The following is a 17,793-nucleotide window of genomic DNA, read 5'->3' as shown; positions in this document are numbered from 1 at the left end:
GGAAGTGCTCGGATTTAATCAAAGTGCCAATGACTGCTTCATCACTGTTGGGGTGATACTGATTGAAAGGACACATTTTTCCTCTTGCTAATATTCTTGATCAAAGCATAAAGGAAGCATATGTTTTAGTTGAATGAGGGCCCATTTGCTGTTTTCTCAATTACTCATTTTTCAGGGAAGTAGAATATTGGAGGCACAAAATGCAATCCCAAAGCCATGAATTCCGCCCTTCTGCCCTTAGCTTTGCCCAAGATTGTCTGAATGATCTTGGGCAAATCACTGATGGCAGATACTTGCTTTAGTGACTGCCTATGAGACGGTCAACTACTCCCATGCTCCCTCCCCACCTCGGGCCTGGTGAATACTCAGCAAATATTACATGAGCCATCAAATGATTAAATTGACTTTAGTGCTTCTGTTGGTCTGACCAGCACATATAGCCTTTTGCCCCTACAAATGACAGTTACTTCCTGGCTTTCATCTGAAATTGCATTAATCTACCCCAAAAAGTGAGCTAAGAGTATTTTATTAATTTTTCTAACCTTATAGGGAAATGGCTTCATGAACACCTATAATTAAAAAGAAAAATAAGCGAAAAGATTATGTTTTAAAATCACACAAGTAAGGCCAGGCGTGGCGACTCACACCTGTAATCCCAGCACTTTGGGAGGCCAAGGTAGAAGGATCACTTGAGCTCAGGAGTTTGAGACCAGCCTGGGCAACATAGTGAGACCTCATCCCTATAAAAATAAAAATAAAACATAAATAAAATAAAATCACACAAGTAATCAAGGAATTCCAATTCTAGGGACAACATCTTGTGCTCTGGTGAAAGGCAGGGAGCAGGGAAACCAAAAGAAGGTGATATATAACTGAAGTGAAAAATCTGAGAGACATGAAACACCCTGGCTGACTCTCTCATTGGTCTTGTTTAAAAAAAAAAAATGTCTAAGCCGGGCGTGGTGGCTCACGCCTGTAATTCCAGCACTTTGGGAGGCCGAGGTGGGCAGATCATGAGGTCAGGAGATCGAGACGATCCTGGCTAACACAGTGAAACCCCGTCTTTATGAAAAATACAAAAAATGAGCCGGGCGTGTTGGTGGGCGCCTGTAGTCCCAGCTGCTCGGGAGGCTGAGGCAGGGGAATGGTGTGAACCCGGGAGGCGGAGCTTGCAGTGAGCTGAGATTGCGCCACTGCACTCCAGCCAGGGCGACAGAGTGAGACTCCGTCTGGGGGGAGGGGGGTAGGGAAAAAAACCGGTCTATAGTGATTTAACAGAAGTCAACGATTTTCAGCTAACCAGACAGCTCAATTGGGCCTGGTGGGCCACAGCACCTGCAGTGCTCAGCCACATGAACAGCTAGCATGTCAATCAGGGGCAGATGAAGCAGGGCATTCTCTAAGGGTGTAGTGTAGAGTCACACAGGGCAGCTGGTTCGCAAATGAGTTCGGAGTGAGGACCTGGGCCTTTCTGACCTAAAGGCCATGTTTGGCTAAAACTGGAGACCACAAATTCATTTTTCCTGGCTAATAGAAAGGCTGTACCACATGGTTGAGTTTATGGTAAAAAGAAAAAAGGTTTGTCCAGTAAATGTCATAAACCACATGTACCTAATGAGATTACACAGAAAATTCATCTTGCTGAATGAATTCACTTAGAATGAATTCTAATTCATTAGAATGATACTTATAATTTGTGCACATCACACACACACAAGATCATACAAACACTGGAACAGCGACAGTGGTTCTCCCAAGTCCACAAATCCCATAACATCTCACTTTCTGGGGCAAGTCTCTCTGAAGTACAGAAAACCCAAAGAAAGACAAGATAGGAGTGATCCCATAACCCAAATTAACCCCCAGGAAGAATACATTTTTCTTCTTTGAGCCTACCTTGGCCTGGACGGCGTAAGAAGCCAGGAGCACAGAAGCCTCGGGAGGGCAGTAGATGTTTTCATCTAAAATCTGCTTCTTTACCTGAAAGGAGCAACAAGGGGGACATGACACTATGTGCGTGGGAGTGAGGTGTGCAGGCTGATCACAACAGATGGCTGCACGGCATTCTAATGAGGGCTGCCAGAGCAGCCTGGTAATAATTTTCTGACAAAGGGTACAATATTTTTTTACTGATGCAGACAGGTGGAGAGTTCCGTCACAGAAGTTACTGGTATGACGGCTATGCATAAAAACCCCTTATCTCTTCTCTTCATGATCAATGCTGAAGAGTAAAAATGGTCTCTGTAGTTACAACAGAGGCTGTGTGACAGAGCACCATGAACCCAAGAAGTGTCAAGAGCAGCCCTGGGGGTGACTGCAGCCTCAGCCCCTTTGAATACACACGGCCCCAGAGGAAATGGATCTACTTTTAAGTATTAACACAAGACAAAAGTCACCAAGGCCACTGAGTTATGACTGCAGAAAAAAACCATCACTCTCAACGTGCTGCTCTAAGGGAAAAGGAAGCAATAAAATTTGATCGATTCAACTTTTAAGTACACGTGAGGTCCAGGAAATATAATTCTTAAGCCATAATGTTGAATTAACATATTTCATTGCACTTGATTTTCTTAGAATGGTGCAACTTGGCGTGTTCCAGACACAGAAGCAAGACAACGGCATGACGTGGTAGGGGGGACATTGAAATAAACACAACAGGAAAACCAGCTCTCCTCTCACAGATGTCAATAGTCACCGGATTCATAAAAGCAGTAAATTCTGCCTTGCTCAGTCATAAAAATGCCTTAACATTTCAAGTATGGGGAAAATCAAGCCAAAGTCCCACAAGAGACAGGCAGTGCTTCCAAGTGCTTACAAGAAAGCCATTTCTACAACATTAGGACATTCTGGGACCTAGGAGATAGTTATGTGCTTTCGTTCAAACACAAAAATTCTTCTCAGGTTTTAAAAGCAATTTTACATTCTTAAGAGAGAAAATGAAACCTGAGATGTTTCTGAAGCAGTGAAACTTTCTAATCCCTTGGGTTCATTTCCAAAAAGTGGGGGAAAAAAAGCAACACTATAGAAAAACTGGAAGAGTGTCCCTTTTTTTTTTTTTTGAGAAGGAGTTTCGCCCTTGTTGCCCAGGCTGGAGTGCAATGGCGTGATCTCGGCTCACTGCAACCTCCACCTCCTGAGTTCAAGCGATTCTCCTGCCTCAACCCCGCCCGAGTACCTGGGATTACAGGCGTGTGCCACCGCGCCTGGCTAATTTTATATTTTTAGTAAGGATGGGGTTTCTCCATGTTGGTCAGGGTGGTCTCAAACTCCTGACCTCAGATATCTGCCTGCCTTGGCCTCCCAAAGTGCTGGGATTACAGGCGTGACCCACCACGCCCAGCCTAAGAGTGTCCCTTTGATTTGAAAACATCCGAAATAAATTTGTCACCTCTTTTGCGTGCACACACACACACACACACACACACACACACACCTAGACCTTTTCTAAAAAGAATTTAGGGGGTCTTATTATATTTAACTTAATATTTGCTGAACACAATATACTGAGGCTGAAATTAATTACAGGAGGGCTATGTGACAGACTACCCATCTATCTCTGGGAAATCACGTAATTAACGCCCCTATTGCCATCTTTTACATTACTGAAACCTTTGAGCACACAAATAGCCCCCGTGCCAATCACTGAAACTGGCCATGAAACTGGGGAGCCACTCTGACCTGCAGTAAGAACATAAGTGAAACTGATAAGGTTTTCATTCTCAGACCAGTTCCCCTCCCTGTGCCTCTGGTCAACCTATAATTATGAATTTCCTAATTTCTTCAATTCGGTTGGACAATTACTTATGGAATGCCTACTGTGCACTTAATGAGCCTTGCCTTTAAGGGGCTTACAATCTAATGAGGAAGTAAGGAAGAAACAGGACAATTAAAGACACAGCATAGCATGAAGCATGATGTCTGAAGTACCACATATGGGGGACAAACTGAGTGTCACTAGAACTCTGAAGTTTTCTCTTTTTTTTTTAGAGAGAGTCTCACTCTGTCACCCAGGCTGGAGTGAAGTGGCTCAATTTTGGTTCACTGCAACCTCTGCTTCCTGGGTTCAAGTGATTCTCCTGCCTCAGCCTCCTGAGTAGCTGGGATTACAGGCATGGGCCATCACGCCTGGCTAATTTTTGTATTTTTAGTAGACATGGGGTTTCACTATGTTGGTCAGGCTGGTCTCGAACTCCTGACCTTGTGATCTGCCCACCTCAGCCTCCCAAAGTGCTGGGATTACAGGCGTGAGCCACCATGCCCAGCTGAAGTTCTCTCTTAATGAGAGTGGATTTTAAACTTTTGGAAGAACTACTGCTTTATACGACTTTCTCTTTAGCCTTCCTTTGAAACGATTGAGTACTTTTAAGTTAGCTAGAAGAAAACAGGATCCATTTTCAAGGAGATTTTAAGTTAGGTAGCTACTTGTATCCATTCTTCACCATCACACCTTCACAATTTCATCTGACACCAATTTTCATCACTCAAGTATAGTTCTGTTCTGAAGACTTTTTTCCATTACAGAACCAAAGGAGCCGACTTTCCAGAGGTAGAATATTTTTGCAATACAAAGGTGTTTGTGGTCAACTCTGAGGCCAACTCTGCAACCATTCCCGGGCAAGTTCTCTCAGAACTAGGGGGTAGCCTGGACTGACGTACCTGCAAGAAGAATAAATGTTGTGTGATCTCCTGAACCAGCTCCTCTTCGGCATTCTCAGGATAAAATTTGGCCAGGAAGTGAAAGGTGACTGGTTCTTCCTTTGAAACATCATGATCCAGTACCTGCAGAATTGCAGAGCAAAAGACAAACACACTATATCGGCATTTCTTCCTCCTGTGCTACCCTCAAAGAAGCTTTTGCAAGGTGTGCATTAAATTTTTTTCCCACTAAATTTATCACATTTCCTGAAAGTTGTGATTCTACAGTTTGAAGCATTCACAAAGTCATAAAGAGGTAATATTCACTTCCCACGGTGTTTCTGAAACAAATTAATCAATAGCCCCAAGAAGTGAGTAGAGCTAGGATTAAGGCATAAATGTTCTCAGGGCCACAGAATAGTTAAAAACTAGAAATTTATCACTCAGTAGTCTTGGGCACTGTCCTTTATGGTAGGTGGAAGGTTTTTTAATTATCTGAAGTAGTGGAATCTTCCTTTATTCTTTTTTCTTGCTGCCTACTGCCAATATTTAGGTCCGGGTTAGAATACAGCTTAGCGGGCCGGGCCGGTGGCTCACACCTATAATCCCAGCACTCTGGGAGGCCGAAGCAGGTGGATCACTTAAGGTCAGGAGTTCAAGACCAGCCTGGCCAACACGGTGAAACCCCGTCTCTACGAAAAATACAAAAAAATTAGCCAGGTGTGGTGGTGAAAGCCTGTAATTCCAGCTACTCGGGAGGCTGAGGCAGGAGACTCTCTTGAACCCAGAAGGTGGAGGTTGCAGTGAGCCGAGATTGCGCCATTGCACTCTAGCCTGGGCAACAAGAGCAAAACTCTGTCTTAAAAAAAAAAAAAAGAATACAGCTTAGAGATGATGAACTAGATCATTATGAAATCATCTAAACATTAACTGAGCAACAGAAGTAAAATGTGTCCATCACGGCAACCCTTTGTTTCAAGGAACCTCCAGAGACGCCCCACAAAATACCCGAAGCACAGTCTGTAAACCACTGCCTTTAATCTTCTAACAATTCCATTCACCCCTGTAAAGCTTGAACTACCTGCTCTCCAGAGTGAATTTCAAGACACAAACATGCCATGTGACAGGCTACAAGGCTCCATTAACGTGTTGTAACGTATTTCCCTTGAGCAGCAAGTTCCATGGCTCCTGGTGCCCCCAATCTAATATCCATTTGGCCTACACTCAGCTATGACTAAAATTCACTTTGCTAAGAATCATGAAAAATATACAAAAAGTTTTGCTGTCTTTGACACATAACTCTCTATGCTCCTGCCCAAATTCTAGATGGCAATGCCAAGGAGATTCAAAATCTGGTCTATGACACCCTCACTGACAATGGCCCCCAGTGGCACTTAGATGCTCATGATTATTGGGAATTACCATCGAACTTACAACCAGCAGGGATTTCAACATGATGATTTAGATTACTGTGTACATATCTGAACACAATTTGAACACTTAAGCTTTGAGTCAAACTGGTAAAAAAAAAAAAAAATAGAAAGCTTTCATTATTTATCGTGCTCAGGTAGGCAACTGGGGGGCATCATTTGGGGTAAGAATTAGACATTGACTTACTTTGAAGTTCAGGTGTCTTTTAGGAGTTACTGACAAAAGCATACAGTGCTACTCCTAACCTGCTTTTCATGGCTAGGTAGGCAGGTCAGTAAGCAAGTGTATCTCTGTGTGAATATATGAACCCATGCAGAGGGCCGTTCCCTTAGGCAATATTCATTTCCAAGCCACATTAAAATTGCCAGGAGCCCAGCTTGCTTTGCCATGCTTCAGAAGCCCCAGAGAATCCTGAGGACAAAATGGACATTCTTTCACCCTGGGGACCAGGCACTCTCTATTCCATAGATAATATTAATGATTAATTCACATCAGACTATGGTGTTTCTCAAAAAGACTTTTAAAAATTTCCTAAAGAACACAAGCCCCAATACTCTCCAAAAGACACAAATTGGTTATTTTTAAGTATAAGAAGATAACAGTAATTTTTATTCACAAAGTTTTTATTCATTAACTGAAAGGCATAAAGCCAGAAGCAATCAGGCTGGTAACAATGGGTAAAGAAGCCAGGGCCAGCAGCAGTCTAATCCTGGTAACTTCTGCTTGCCCAGGAGAGCCTGCGAGGAGTAGGAAACCAGTAGCATCTCCAGGTCCTGCTTTCTGCATGACTTAATTCAGGAATGTGCCCCCTTCTCTACTACACAGCTACAGCGCCCCAGTGATGAGCCTGCTCAGGGAAAAACTGGAAAGCACACATCAGCCCCACTAGTTTCATCGAGATCTAGCCCAACCTTCTTGTCCATTTTGAGCCAGGCCACCGTGTCCTTGATTGTGTACTGCAGTCCAAAGAACCAGGTTTCTCGGAGCCCCAGAGTCCGGCACACCAAATCAAAGAGGTCCTTCCCTTTCCACTTCATCTGCAATAACAAACCAATGGGGAAGGACACTGTGAGCAAAAATCATAATCCACTTGCACAAAAACCTTTTCTCTGCACTCTCCCACTCTGATTCCAAAACGTGGGGATGATACTAAGACAGCTGATGAGGACTGAATTCCTAAATAATTTTAAAGCTTCCTTCACAAACCCATGAGTGGGAAAATACCAATTAGAGCTTAATGGCTTAATCACTGCAAAGCATACACAATACATCCCTTGGACAGTTCCTTACGGATTTTAACATCCTCAAAGCTGCTAATTGAGGAAAGCTGGTAAATAAGCATCCTCATTTAGGAGAGTCTAGCCTCTTGAGTTAACTTGAAGAGATGGTTAGCTTCTAGGGACATTCATTTCCTTGAAATTTTGTTGATTTTTTTGTAAAATCATTATTTTGCCCTTGATAAAAGGCTAGTATTCCTTTAAATAAGACTGGTTTTACTACAAGTTTTTTTTTAATGTAAAGAAATTATAATCAAAGTCGTAAATCATGGAGAAAAAGAACCATGAGAGAGCAGATAGTCCAATCACAGGTCTCTCCTATCAAGGATGCCTAACTGAGGCCAAAGGGGAAGCTACTCACCCAGTCACCCAGAGCAATTTCAAACTCCTAGTATCTAAATCCAGGTGGTGAACAGACACCAATATACTGTAGTGTGTTTATCCTATAGCCTCACTTTCAAAAGAACCTGAAGCAATGGCTACTAAACTCTTCTCAGCTATTCCATCTGCAATTTGGAAAAGCAAGTTCAATGTCTTAAGGGAAGAGAATGGCCGGCAGCTTAGTAAATGTTGCCACCTAGTGGCTTTCAAGTTAAACCACCCAGGATGTTCCCATACAACCCCTTAGTTGCTGCTTGCCCCCTCCTTGCCCGAACCACCCCTAAATATCAGATGGACATTCAAATACAAACTCAGGTGCATTAGGATCATATGAGATGCATCACAGAAATGGTGGTCATGAAAGAGTAATCTTTCAACAGACATGGGAAAAAGGAGACCACTCAACTGCGGAAGTATCCATCCCTTCCTGCCCTCATTAGAAATCTCCACTCAAAGTCTTGGTACACTGAAGATGTCTAATGAAAAGAAATGAAAAAAATTCTTAGGCAGCCGGGCGTGGTGGTTCATGCCTGTAATCCCAGCACTTTGGGAGGCTGAGGCAGGCGAATCATGAGGTCAGGAGATCGAGACAATCCTGGCCAACATGGTGAAACCCTGTCTCTAGTAAAATACAAAAAATTAGCAGGCATGGTAGCGCACGCCTGTAGTCCCTGCTACTTGGGAGGCTGAAGCAGCAGAATTGCTCAAACCCGGGAGGCAGAGATGGCAATGAGCCGAGATTGCGCCAACTGCACTCCAGTCTGGCGACAAAGCAAGACTCCGTCTCAAAAGAAAAAAAAAATTATTAAGGTTTAGAGACTTGCTATAAAACCAAGAAGGGAAAAATAAATTAGACCTCTAATACCTGATTGGTTTTTGCTAAAACCTGATTCTACAGGGAAGTTTTCAAGTAGGCTTTTTATTTTTAACACATATGAATGAACAGTGGGTTCTCTACAAGGTACTCAACAGGAAAGCCCATTCCTTCTCTGTGTTTGCAGTCAAAGTCAAGCAAAGCAGCAACCTAGATGGAAGAATATCAGGACTGCAGCAGACAAGTAGTTGAGATGCATACCTGCATACTGGTTTTTACCTTTTAGCAGCGCCGTTTCTCCTATCCTTCAGCTTCTGCCCTGTCTCCTCCCTGACTATAGTGGGGCCACTGCAACACTATAAAGATTGAGATCTTTAGGGATTATTTTGAGAAGAATAAAAGAAAATGATGAGCTTCATTTTTAACAGATGATCTCCCTCCTTTTTAAGGCTGAGTAACGGGCACATCCATTTCCCAGTCTGACAATAAGACAAAGGGCTTTTTAATTCACCAAAAGTTTTAATTTCTATAGGCAGACCTCACTGAAGAAATGTTATTCTGGAAAACTAGAAGCCTCAGGATGCTGATTATCCTCTTGTCTCTATTTTAAGGCAGCTCTAGTATATAAATTATAAATGACTACCTTGCTACAAGATAATGTAACATTAAAGAACAGGCATTAACTTGGAAAAGTTAAACACCCCAGGGTTGAGAAGATCAAGGTAATGATTCCCAATCTGCCGTAACTCATGTTCATGGCGGGGCCGGGCTTTGGCAAGATGGGGCTGTCTGCAAGGGGGGTGTGCAGTGCATAGAAACAAAAACTGCCACGGGAATGATGAGTGAATTTCCTGACTTGGGAGTTTAAATTCTCCAGCATAAAATTGTATTAATGCGGTTTTCCTGTATTCCCTTCTACCTGGTTTTTAAAATGCAAAACTGTCTTTGTTGAATGCAAAAAGACAATGTACTTGTCCCCCTTGGCACTTGCAACACAGTGAGGAGAAGTGCATCAACTCTGACACCAATTCAGAATGCCCTACTTAGATTTTTAACTTTGACACAAAGGATCGTAGACTGTCAAGAGTTGGAAATGAGCATGAGCAATTACCTAAGGTAGACTCATCCCCTTTTTGTGCAAATAAGGAAACTGAGTCACAGGATTCTTTGCCAGCTGACAAAGCACACACTGGCCTTTTTCATGGTGATCTAACATAGGCAAACCACAGACCCTAGAGTGCCTCTTTTCCTGTTTTGTGGGGTCCCTTTGTTTTTGCTGTCCAGCACTCCCCAGACACATTTTCCAGTAAGTAACCAGTGTTTGAAACAAAATCCATTCTCAGAAGAGTCAGATATTGCTCATTTACAGCTCAATGTGAAGTAAGCCTCTGTTACCTCCCACTTAGTCTTTCAACAAGGATTATAGAGCACACCCTACATGCCAACCAATGTTAGACACTGATGCTACAAAATGGTGGAAGCAGTGTTTTGCAGGAGAAATAGGCAAGACCTAGGTCAGAGAAGGCTTTAAAGAGCAAGTGAGAGTTAGATGTAGGAGAGAAGGAAGTAAGTCTTTTTTAAAAGTCATGCTTTCTACAGGAAACTGCTAGTCATCTGGTAGAACTGAAACAGGAGGTACATGGCGGGAATGGGGCTCCATGTGGGACCAGGTGGCTCGACTTCAGCCAAAAGCCACGAAGTCTTTGAAGATCCTTGAGCAGAGGAGTCATAAGCTCCAATCTGCATTCTGGATGGGCTCTGACAACAGGTTGGTGTATGAGTTGAAGGAAAGGTGCCCTGGATCAAGAAGGCCAGCAAGTAGGCCAATCCCTGACATAAGGAAGGCAGTAGAAGGGAGAGAAGGCAGCCTGAGAAACGGAAAAGAGGCAGAGTCACAGAACAGGTGCCTGAACAGGACCAGAGGAGACAGAATTAAGAGGGACACCTGTGTGTCTGGTTTGAGTACCAGGTGGTTCCACTAAAGGAGAGAGGGAATCAAGGAGAAGCAGCAAATCTGGCAGGGATAGACAAGTAATTAAGTTTTAGACAAGAGGAGTGAAGGTGCCTGAGGAAACCAAGTAAACACAGCCAAACATATTTGATTTAAAGCCCTAATTCCACTTATAAAATAAAATGTTGTCTTTAAGCAATTAAGAAGTTTTCCTGTTTGGTTAAATTTAACTTCAACATGTTGTTACCTACATCAGGTTCCACTTTTCAACAAGCCCTTCCCCAAATGCATGAGGTTTGCTCAGTCTTCCTAATTTGGGTTTCTACTTCCTTAAAAAACAAGCACCATTGCAGGAGGATCACGAGGTCAGGAGATCGAGACTATCTTGGCTAACATGGTGAAACCCCGTCTCTACTAAAAACACAAAAAATTAGCCGGGTGTGATGGCGGGTGCCTGTACTTCCAGCTACTCGGGAGGCTGAGACAGGAGAATGGTGTGAACCCAGAAGGCAGAGCTTGCAGTGAGCCGAGATCATGCCACTGCATTCCAGCCTGGGCGACAGACTGAGACTCTGTCTCAAAAATAAAAAATAAAAAACAAGCACCATTGGTCACAGTTGCTCTGGGTGGTTCTCAGGTCACCCTGGGGAAAGAGGTCTTGGGGTGTCGACGGGGCTTCCAGGTGTCGGCCAACTTGCCAGAATATGACCAAGCTCATCTTCAGTGTCATCACTCATCCACTACACCATGCTGATGCTGTGAAGTGACTCACTGTCCTCTGAACATCTCCTGAGACTGTAGGTGCCTCAGCACAAGGGCAGTATTAGTCCTCTTTCTGCTCCCCACAGTGCCCAGGCAAGTGTGTACATACAAGACATGGCAAACAATGGCTGTCCACAGGATGGACTTGACTACTTCAAAAACTCAAAATTCAAAGACTTAAAGCCAGTTAACTCCCACTCACCCACTTCTTCCACAAATAGTGAACACACACATTGTGTCCAAGCACTGCCCAAGGTGCAGGGGACAAATAGAGAATAAGAAACAAGTCTCTACTCTCAACGGACTAGGATATGAACTGGCTGGGAACAGATAATCATCTCCTTCACTGCACACATAAAACCCCAGGAGTGGGCTTTCAGCACTACAACACTTGTGAGTGCCACCACAAGGACACTTGGGGCTGTGGGAACCTCCTATCCTGGATGGGTAGGGAAACGACATCTAAATTGGTTCCTGGTAGAAAAGAGGAACCAAGTGAAGACTAGGCTTGGGGAAGGAGGAGCAAGCAGGTAAGTATGTTCCAGGCAGAGGGAATAGCATATGCACAGATCTAGAGGCAAAAAAAGAGGTCAGTCGTCCTTACATGAAATGGGAGTAGGATAGTTCAGTCTGGCTGGAGGATAATGCTGTGTTTCCAAAAGGACCAAAACTACCATCTAAAATCAAGAACAAAAAATAATAATAAAATAAAATAAAAATACATAACATCAATTTTTTGTCAACTAACTCTACCTCTCTCATCTGAACCAAAAAACACAGAATGTCTGGTGACCATTTTCTCCATTCTCCCAAGTATGGAACACACTAGTACCATTCTAGAAAAAAGAAAGAAGTTAAATTGTTACCTAAGATGGATGCCTCAGCACATGAGGGCTTAATCATTCCAGGAACTAGTCTAAAAGGAATATAGATAAGTGATGGCTATCTACCATTGGTATGAATCTCTGCACTGTCACTGTGTGACCTTGGGCAAGTGACTGAACTTCCTTGTGCTTTGCAATGGGGATAATAAACAGAACCCATCTTAGCAGACTGATCGAAGGATTAAGTGCCCTGATACATTTAAAAACCCTAAGACAATGCTTGGCCCACAGCAAATAAATACTCAGTAAGGGGTAGTTATTGTTCATTGTAACTCTGCCTCCTCTCCTTAGATTCTCAAGTGGCACTGTTTAAAGCCTCCCAGCCCTGCTTCACACCAAGGATGATGGATGACAGATCACAAAGGGCACCATCAATTCTCACTGAGCTAACCATACTATCACTCATTTGACAAACCTTTATTGAGCATCCACTATGTCCTGGTCATTGTGCTCAAAACAGGAGATAAATGATGAATTGAGGACAAGACACTGTCCCTGTTCATGTCTGACAGGGAAGACAGGTAAATGGACCACAAAAAATGCAACTTGGTAAGTGCTAACAGAACAGGGTGCTGTGGCAACACAACTTGGGCGTGGGTCTCCGGGAGTAAGGTCTTTCCTGAGGAGATGCTGTTTGAGCTGTGTCTTGAAAGCCAGGGGGTAGCTGAGCTGTGGTGAAGGGGCTGACAATAGGGAGGTCATGCCAGCCGGAGGGAACAGCAGGTCTGCCACTTGGGTCCAAGCTGTTGCAAAGTGAAGGAATGTTCTTTGCACTTTCTAGTATCTGACAAACAGCATAATTATCCTATCTGCAGTACTGAATGTTCAATGCAGTACTGAATATGCAGCTTCAGCCCAGTGCATGTGACAGCTCTGACTCTCCACGCTCATCAGGAACTGGGTTGTTCAGTCACTGATTCGAAGCAGTGATGCATCCTGTAACAATACCTGCGGGGCTCCAAGAACCTAGGACTAGTGGGATGAATTTCATGTTTATTTTCTGGTTTAAAAACATCCTTTTTGGATACCTGATGGCACGTAAGGCTTTCAGGCCCTGCACTCATGCCACTTGAGGGCCTTTTTGTTAGGGTGTATCATTTTTCCTCAACATGTTGCCAAAAGAACAGCTCCTGGTTCTGATTAAATGTTTATTTAACCCCATCACTTTCCACCCAGCCAAAGTGTTCAAACTTACTCTGGATCCACCACAGTTCCCTGCCTCATCTCAGCCTAGTGAAGAAGAGGGAGGCTAAAAGGCAGATGCTCATTTTGCAGAAGGAAAGAGAGAGGTGGAAAGGTGACTTGCGGTAAGAAGAAAGGCAGAAAGCACAAATGTGGACTCCAATGCCTGGAAGCTCCCTTCCACAGACCTCCTCCTCAAGGTGCCCTTCAGGCATAGAGGCTAATGGGAGGAGTCTGGAAGTCCGATGCTTCTCACCTTTGTGGCTGTGCTCACCCATTACTTTAACAGGCTGCAGTGCTATTTCATAGATATATACTTGTGCCTGTATCATAGATAGATGTGTATGAACTTCATAAACAGGACTAAGTGCTGTCAGCTTGCTATTTTTTTGTAGGAGCTGAATTTATGAGCTTTACCCAGAGTGAAGTGCTCGTAATTTGTCAACCTAGAATGTTTTAAGTAAATAGCACTAAGCACTTATGTTCCACAGCAGGAACATAGCTGGAATGCAGTACTCCTCTGTTATAGGAAGCAACCAGCACCAATAACCTGCAGGACTGATTGAGGTCTATTAACCAGGGAAGCATTAGGAATAACATCTACTGAACAGCCATCTTGCAACTGGCCAGGTTGAGACTCAACCCTAAAACTGCCATTTGTGGCCGGGCGCGGTGGCTCAAGCCTGTAATCCCAGCACTTTCGGAGGCCGAGACGGGCGGATCACAAGGTCAGGGGTTCGAGACCATCCTGGCTAACACGGTGAAACCCCGTCTCTACTAAAAAATACAAAAAGCTAGCCGGGCGAGGTGGCTGGCGCCTGTAGTCCCAGCTACTTGGGAGGCTGAGGCAGGAGAATGGCATAAACCTGGGAGGCGGAGCTTGCAGTGAGCTGAGATCCGGCCACTGACCTCCAGCCTGGGTGACAGAGCCAGACTCCCTCTCAAAAAACAAAAAAAAAAACAAACAAACAAAAAAAAACTGCCATTTGTTTTTTGCTTTGACAGCTGCATTTCTCCCACTGCTTTCTTTGGGACATACAGCCATCAACAATCGAATCCTGGTACCTGCTGATACAACAGTGCGGGATGAGTAAGAAACCAGACCCATGGGACAAGAAAAGGCCACAGTTTGAAAAGGACACTTTCTTGAAGAAAGTGAACTGAATTTGGCTACTATATATGAAATGCCTAAGTATTAGAACCTATGGAGAAATGTTGACTTTAAAGAGAAGACTAAAATATGGAAAAAGCTAAAAGAGAAGCAATATTCCATTTCATAGAGGTCTGGTGGGCTAAATTATCAGCCACACAAAGAATGCTGTTTGACTGGCTGTCTCCTCCACAGAAAATGAAAGAGAACCGACGAACTCAGCATTCACTTAACAGTTCTTCTAATTAGCCCACAAGCTGCCCTAGCATTTACCATAAAAATTGTCGGCCGGGCGCGGTGGCTCAAGCCTGTAATCCCAGCACTTTGGGAGGCCGAGACGGGCGGATCACGAGGTCAGGAGATCGAGACCATTCTGGCTAACACCGTGAAACCCCGTCTCCACTAAAAAAATACAAAAAAATCTAGCCGGGCGAGGTGGCGGGCGCCTGTAGTCCCAGCTACTCGGGAGGCTGAGGCAGGAGAATGGCGTGAACCCGGGAGGCGGAGCTTGCAGTGAGCTGAGATCCGGCCACTGCACTCCAGCCTGGGCGACAGAGCGAGACTCCGTCTCAAAAAAAAAAAAAAAAAAAAAATTGTCAAAAGGTTAGCTCCCATACAGATAGAGCAACAAAAGGAACGGCGCCTCCCCAGGCTCAGGACATGGGCCACATGTCTGCCATTATTTCAGAAACAGAAAACAAAGGATGATGTGATTTCCCCTCTCAATGTTTATCCATAACTGATTTCTGCAGTCATAGGTGGCCTAAGAGAACAGGTTTATAGGAGACTTGAGAATTTAAGATGCTAATGTACCAGATCCACACCTGAATACAACTTTTGTCTGTTTTGAAAAATAGATGCCAGGCCGGGCGCGGTGGCTCACGCCTGTAATCCCAGCACTTTGGAAGGCGGAGGCGGGCGGATCACAAGGTCAGGAGATCAAGACCACGGTGAAACCCCGTCTCTACTAAAAATACAAAAAATTAGCCAGGCGCTGTGGTGGGCGCCTGTAGTCCCAGCTAGTCGGGAGGCTGAGGCAGGAGAATGGCGTGAACCCGGGAGGCGGAGCTTGCAGTGAGCTGAGATCGCGCCACTGCACTCCAGCCTGGAGGACAGAGCAAGACTCCATCTCAAAAAAAAAAAAAAAACGATGCCAAATACCTCAATTTACAAGAAAAACACACAATGGAAAGTTATAAAAGTAATTTTGCTGTGCAGTAAGTGAGTAATAAATTCCATTAAAATCTATTCTGATTAAGCGAAGAAGATACAAAACTGTAACGTACATCTAACACTGATACTCTCAATTCAGGGTATGGTATCACCACACAACAAAAGTTGTTCTTGTGTCTCATGATTAAACCACAAAACCACCATGCCATTTCCTTTCATAATTAAAGGATACACCACACCTCAATCATTATTCTCAACGTGAGGGAAAAAGAGATCCTCCAAATAGAAATAGATCATGGGTCAACACCTGTGAAAAGAAGTGCAGGGAAAAAAAATAGATCATAGCAAAAAGAGAAAGAGAGGGAGAGAGGGAGACTTTTGTCCTCCGCTCTACCAATCTTGAACCCTACATCCTTCATTTAAATCTGGGCAAGATCTCACATACGTGGAGGCTGGGCGCAGTGGCTCATGCCTGTAATCCTAGCACTTTGGGAGGCTGAGGAAGGTGGATCACCTGAGGTCAGGAGTCCAAGACTAGCCTGGCCAACATGGTGAAACCCCGTCTCTACTAAAAATGTAAAAATTAGCTGGGCGTGGTGGCGCACACTTGTAGTCCCAGCTACTTAGGAAGCTGAGGCAGGAGAAGTTGCTTGAACCTGGGAGGCAAAGGTTGCAGTGAGCCGAGATCACGCCACTGCACTCCAGCTGGGGTGACAGAGCAAGACTATCTCAAAAAAAAAAAAAAAAAAAAAAGATACCACAAACTTGAAACCTCCTCTTTGCAAAAATCCCAACTCTAATCTCTTGCCCTGTCAGTTTCTGCCATAATCAACTACAGCAAGTAATTTTCTTCTCCCAGTTCTCCAATCATCTCTGTTATTATGCCAAATCTATTTAAATTATTACCTTCAACTCTTCATCAATTGCTTCCTCCCTCCTTCAACCAATTACTCTACCTTATTACAATCCAGCCTATGTCCTCCCACATCAGCAAACTTATGTGCTTCCACTTATTTGTAACCAGACCTTTCTAAGATCCATCCCTTTGTCTCCCTGCTGTCCACACCCCCCATTACCACATACATGAATCACTATGGGCTTTACATGTATTGAAAAATGAGGTACTTGTCTTTCCCCAAGTTTTCTGTCTTTCCTCCAATTCTGCAGATCACAAACTCCTTGAAGGGAAGGGTATACACACACACACACACACACACACACACACACATACAGATTAAGTCTCCCAGAACCCTGGCAAGTGCTGCATAATCTGTGGATACTCCATAAATGCTTGATGCTTGTGGTTGGCTGACGATGTTGATGATAATCGTGATAACTAGATGAGGCTTCTGAGCAGAACAGTCTTCTAAGTAATGATTGCAATGAAGCAAGAATTTATGACATTCGTTATTAAAAATGTAATTGCACAATTAGGCCTTAAGGTATATATTTTACCCCTTTGGTGACACATACTGATTTCCTCTCTCTAAAAATACTTTGGCAAGGAAATCTAAATCTCAAAGAACCAAAGAAGAAAATTTTCCACAGAACAAAGGAGACTAGTAAGAAACAAATCACAGCACCTTGGGAAGCCACAAAATGGAGCTTTTAAACTCTGATAAGTCTTTCAAAACCAAATAAATTACAGTTTTTTAGGGGGAAAAAAGGCCTTATGCTTGCAGTTTCTGGCATCTTTCCCGCTGAAGTGCAGAGCAGTTATGGGAGCGGCAGAAACCCAGCAGGGAGGTCTATATCCTAGATTCTCTGCCTCAACCACACACAAGTCTATGACTCGGGTGTGCCATGCAGCTCAACCGGGTCTCAGTTTCTTCATTTGTAAATCTCTTATGAGCCATGCAATCACCATATTTTACTATGCTGTAAACAAAGAAGATTCGCTTCAAAGTTGACTGACAGATGACAAAGCAAAGAGAAACAATACAACCATGGTGCTATAAAAGCAATACAGTCCCCACAAAAGCAAACACAACAATCTCTATCTTTGGAATTTAGCTCACAACATGAGAGCAATCATAGCTCTGTCAAACAGCTATAAAACACCCAAACTGGCTTTGCTGGGTAAGTCACTTAACCTCTTTGGGTCTTGGCTTCCATAATCATCCAGTGGTCTTTCAGGATTAATACCACCCTCT

General features: G+C 43.8%; 1 protein-coding gene across 8 annotated transcripts in view; it reads right to left on the bottom strand.

Annotated features, from left to right (window-relative positions):
* Positions 1 to 17,793, bottom strand: part of NF2 (neurofibromin 2) — a 101,859-nt gene that overhangs the window by 57,968 nt on the left and 26,098 nt on the right. For 4 of the 8 annotated variants that reach the window (XM_033233164.1, XM_033233161.1, XM_033233159.1 and 1 more), the window contains exons 2-4: positions 6,978 to 7,103; positions 4,657 to 4,779; positions 1,897 to 1,980 (exon numbers count right to left, since the gene is read on the bottom strand). In XM_033233164.1, coding sequence (XP_033089055.1) covers positions 1,897 to 1,980; positions 4,657 to 4,779; positions 6,978 to 7,103 — 333 coding nt within the window. The remainder of the gene's footprint in view (positions 1 to 1,896; positions 1,981 to 4,656; positions 4,780 to 6,977; positions 7,104 to 17,793) is intronic. The other 4 variants (XM_033233165.1, XM_033233162.1, XM_033233163.1 and 1 more) reach the window with 2 other exon arrangements.

The sequence above is a fragment of the Trachypithecus francoisi genome, unplaced genomic scaffold (genome assembly GCF_009764315.1).
Source record: "Trachypithecus francoisi isolate TF-2019V2 unplaced genomic scaffold, Tfra_2.0 Lachesis_group14, whole genome shotgun sequence".
NCBI lineage: Eukaryota > Metazoa > Chordata > Mammalia > Primates > Cercopithecidae > Trachypithecus > Trachypithecus francoisi.
The sequence above is the reverse complement of the archived record's forward strand: the minus strand, read 5'-3'. Positions and strand labels throughout refer to the sequence as shown.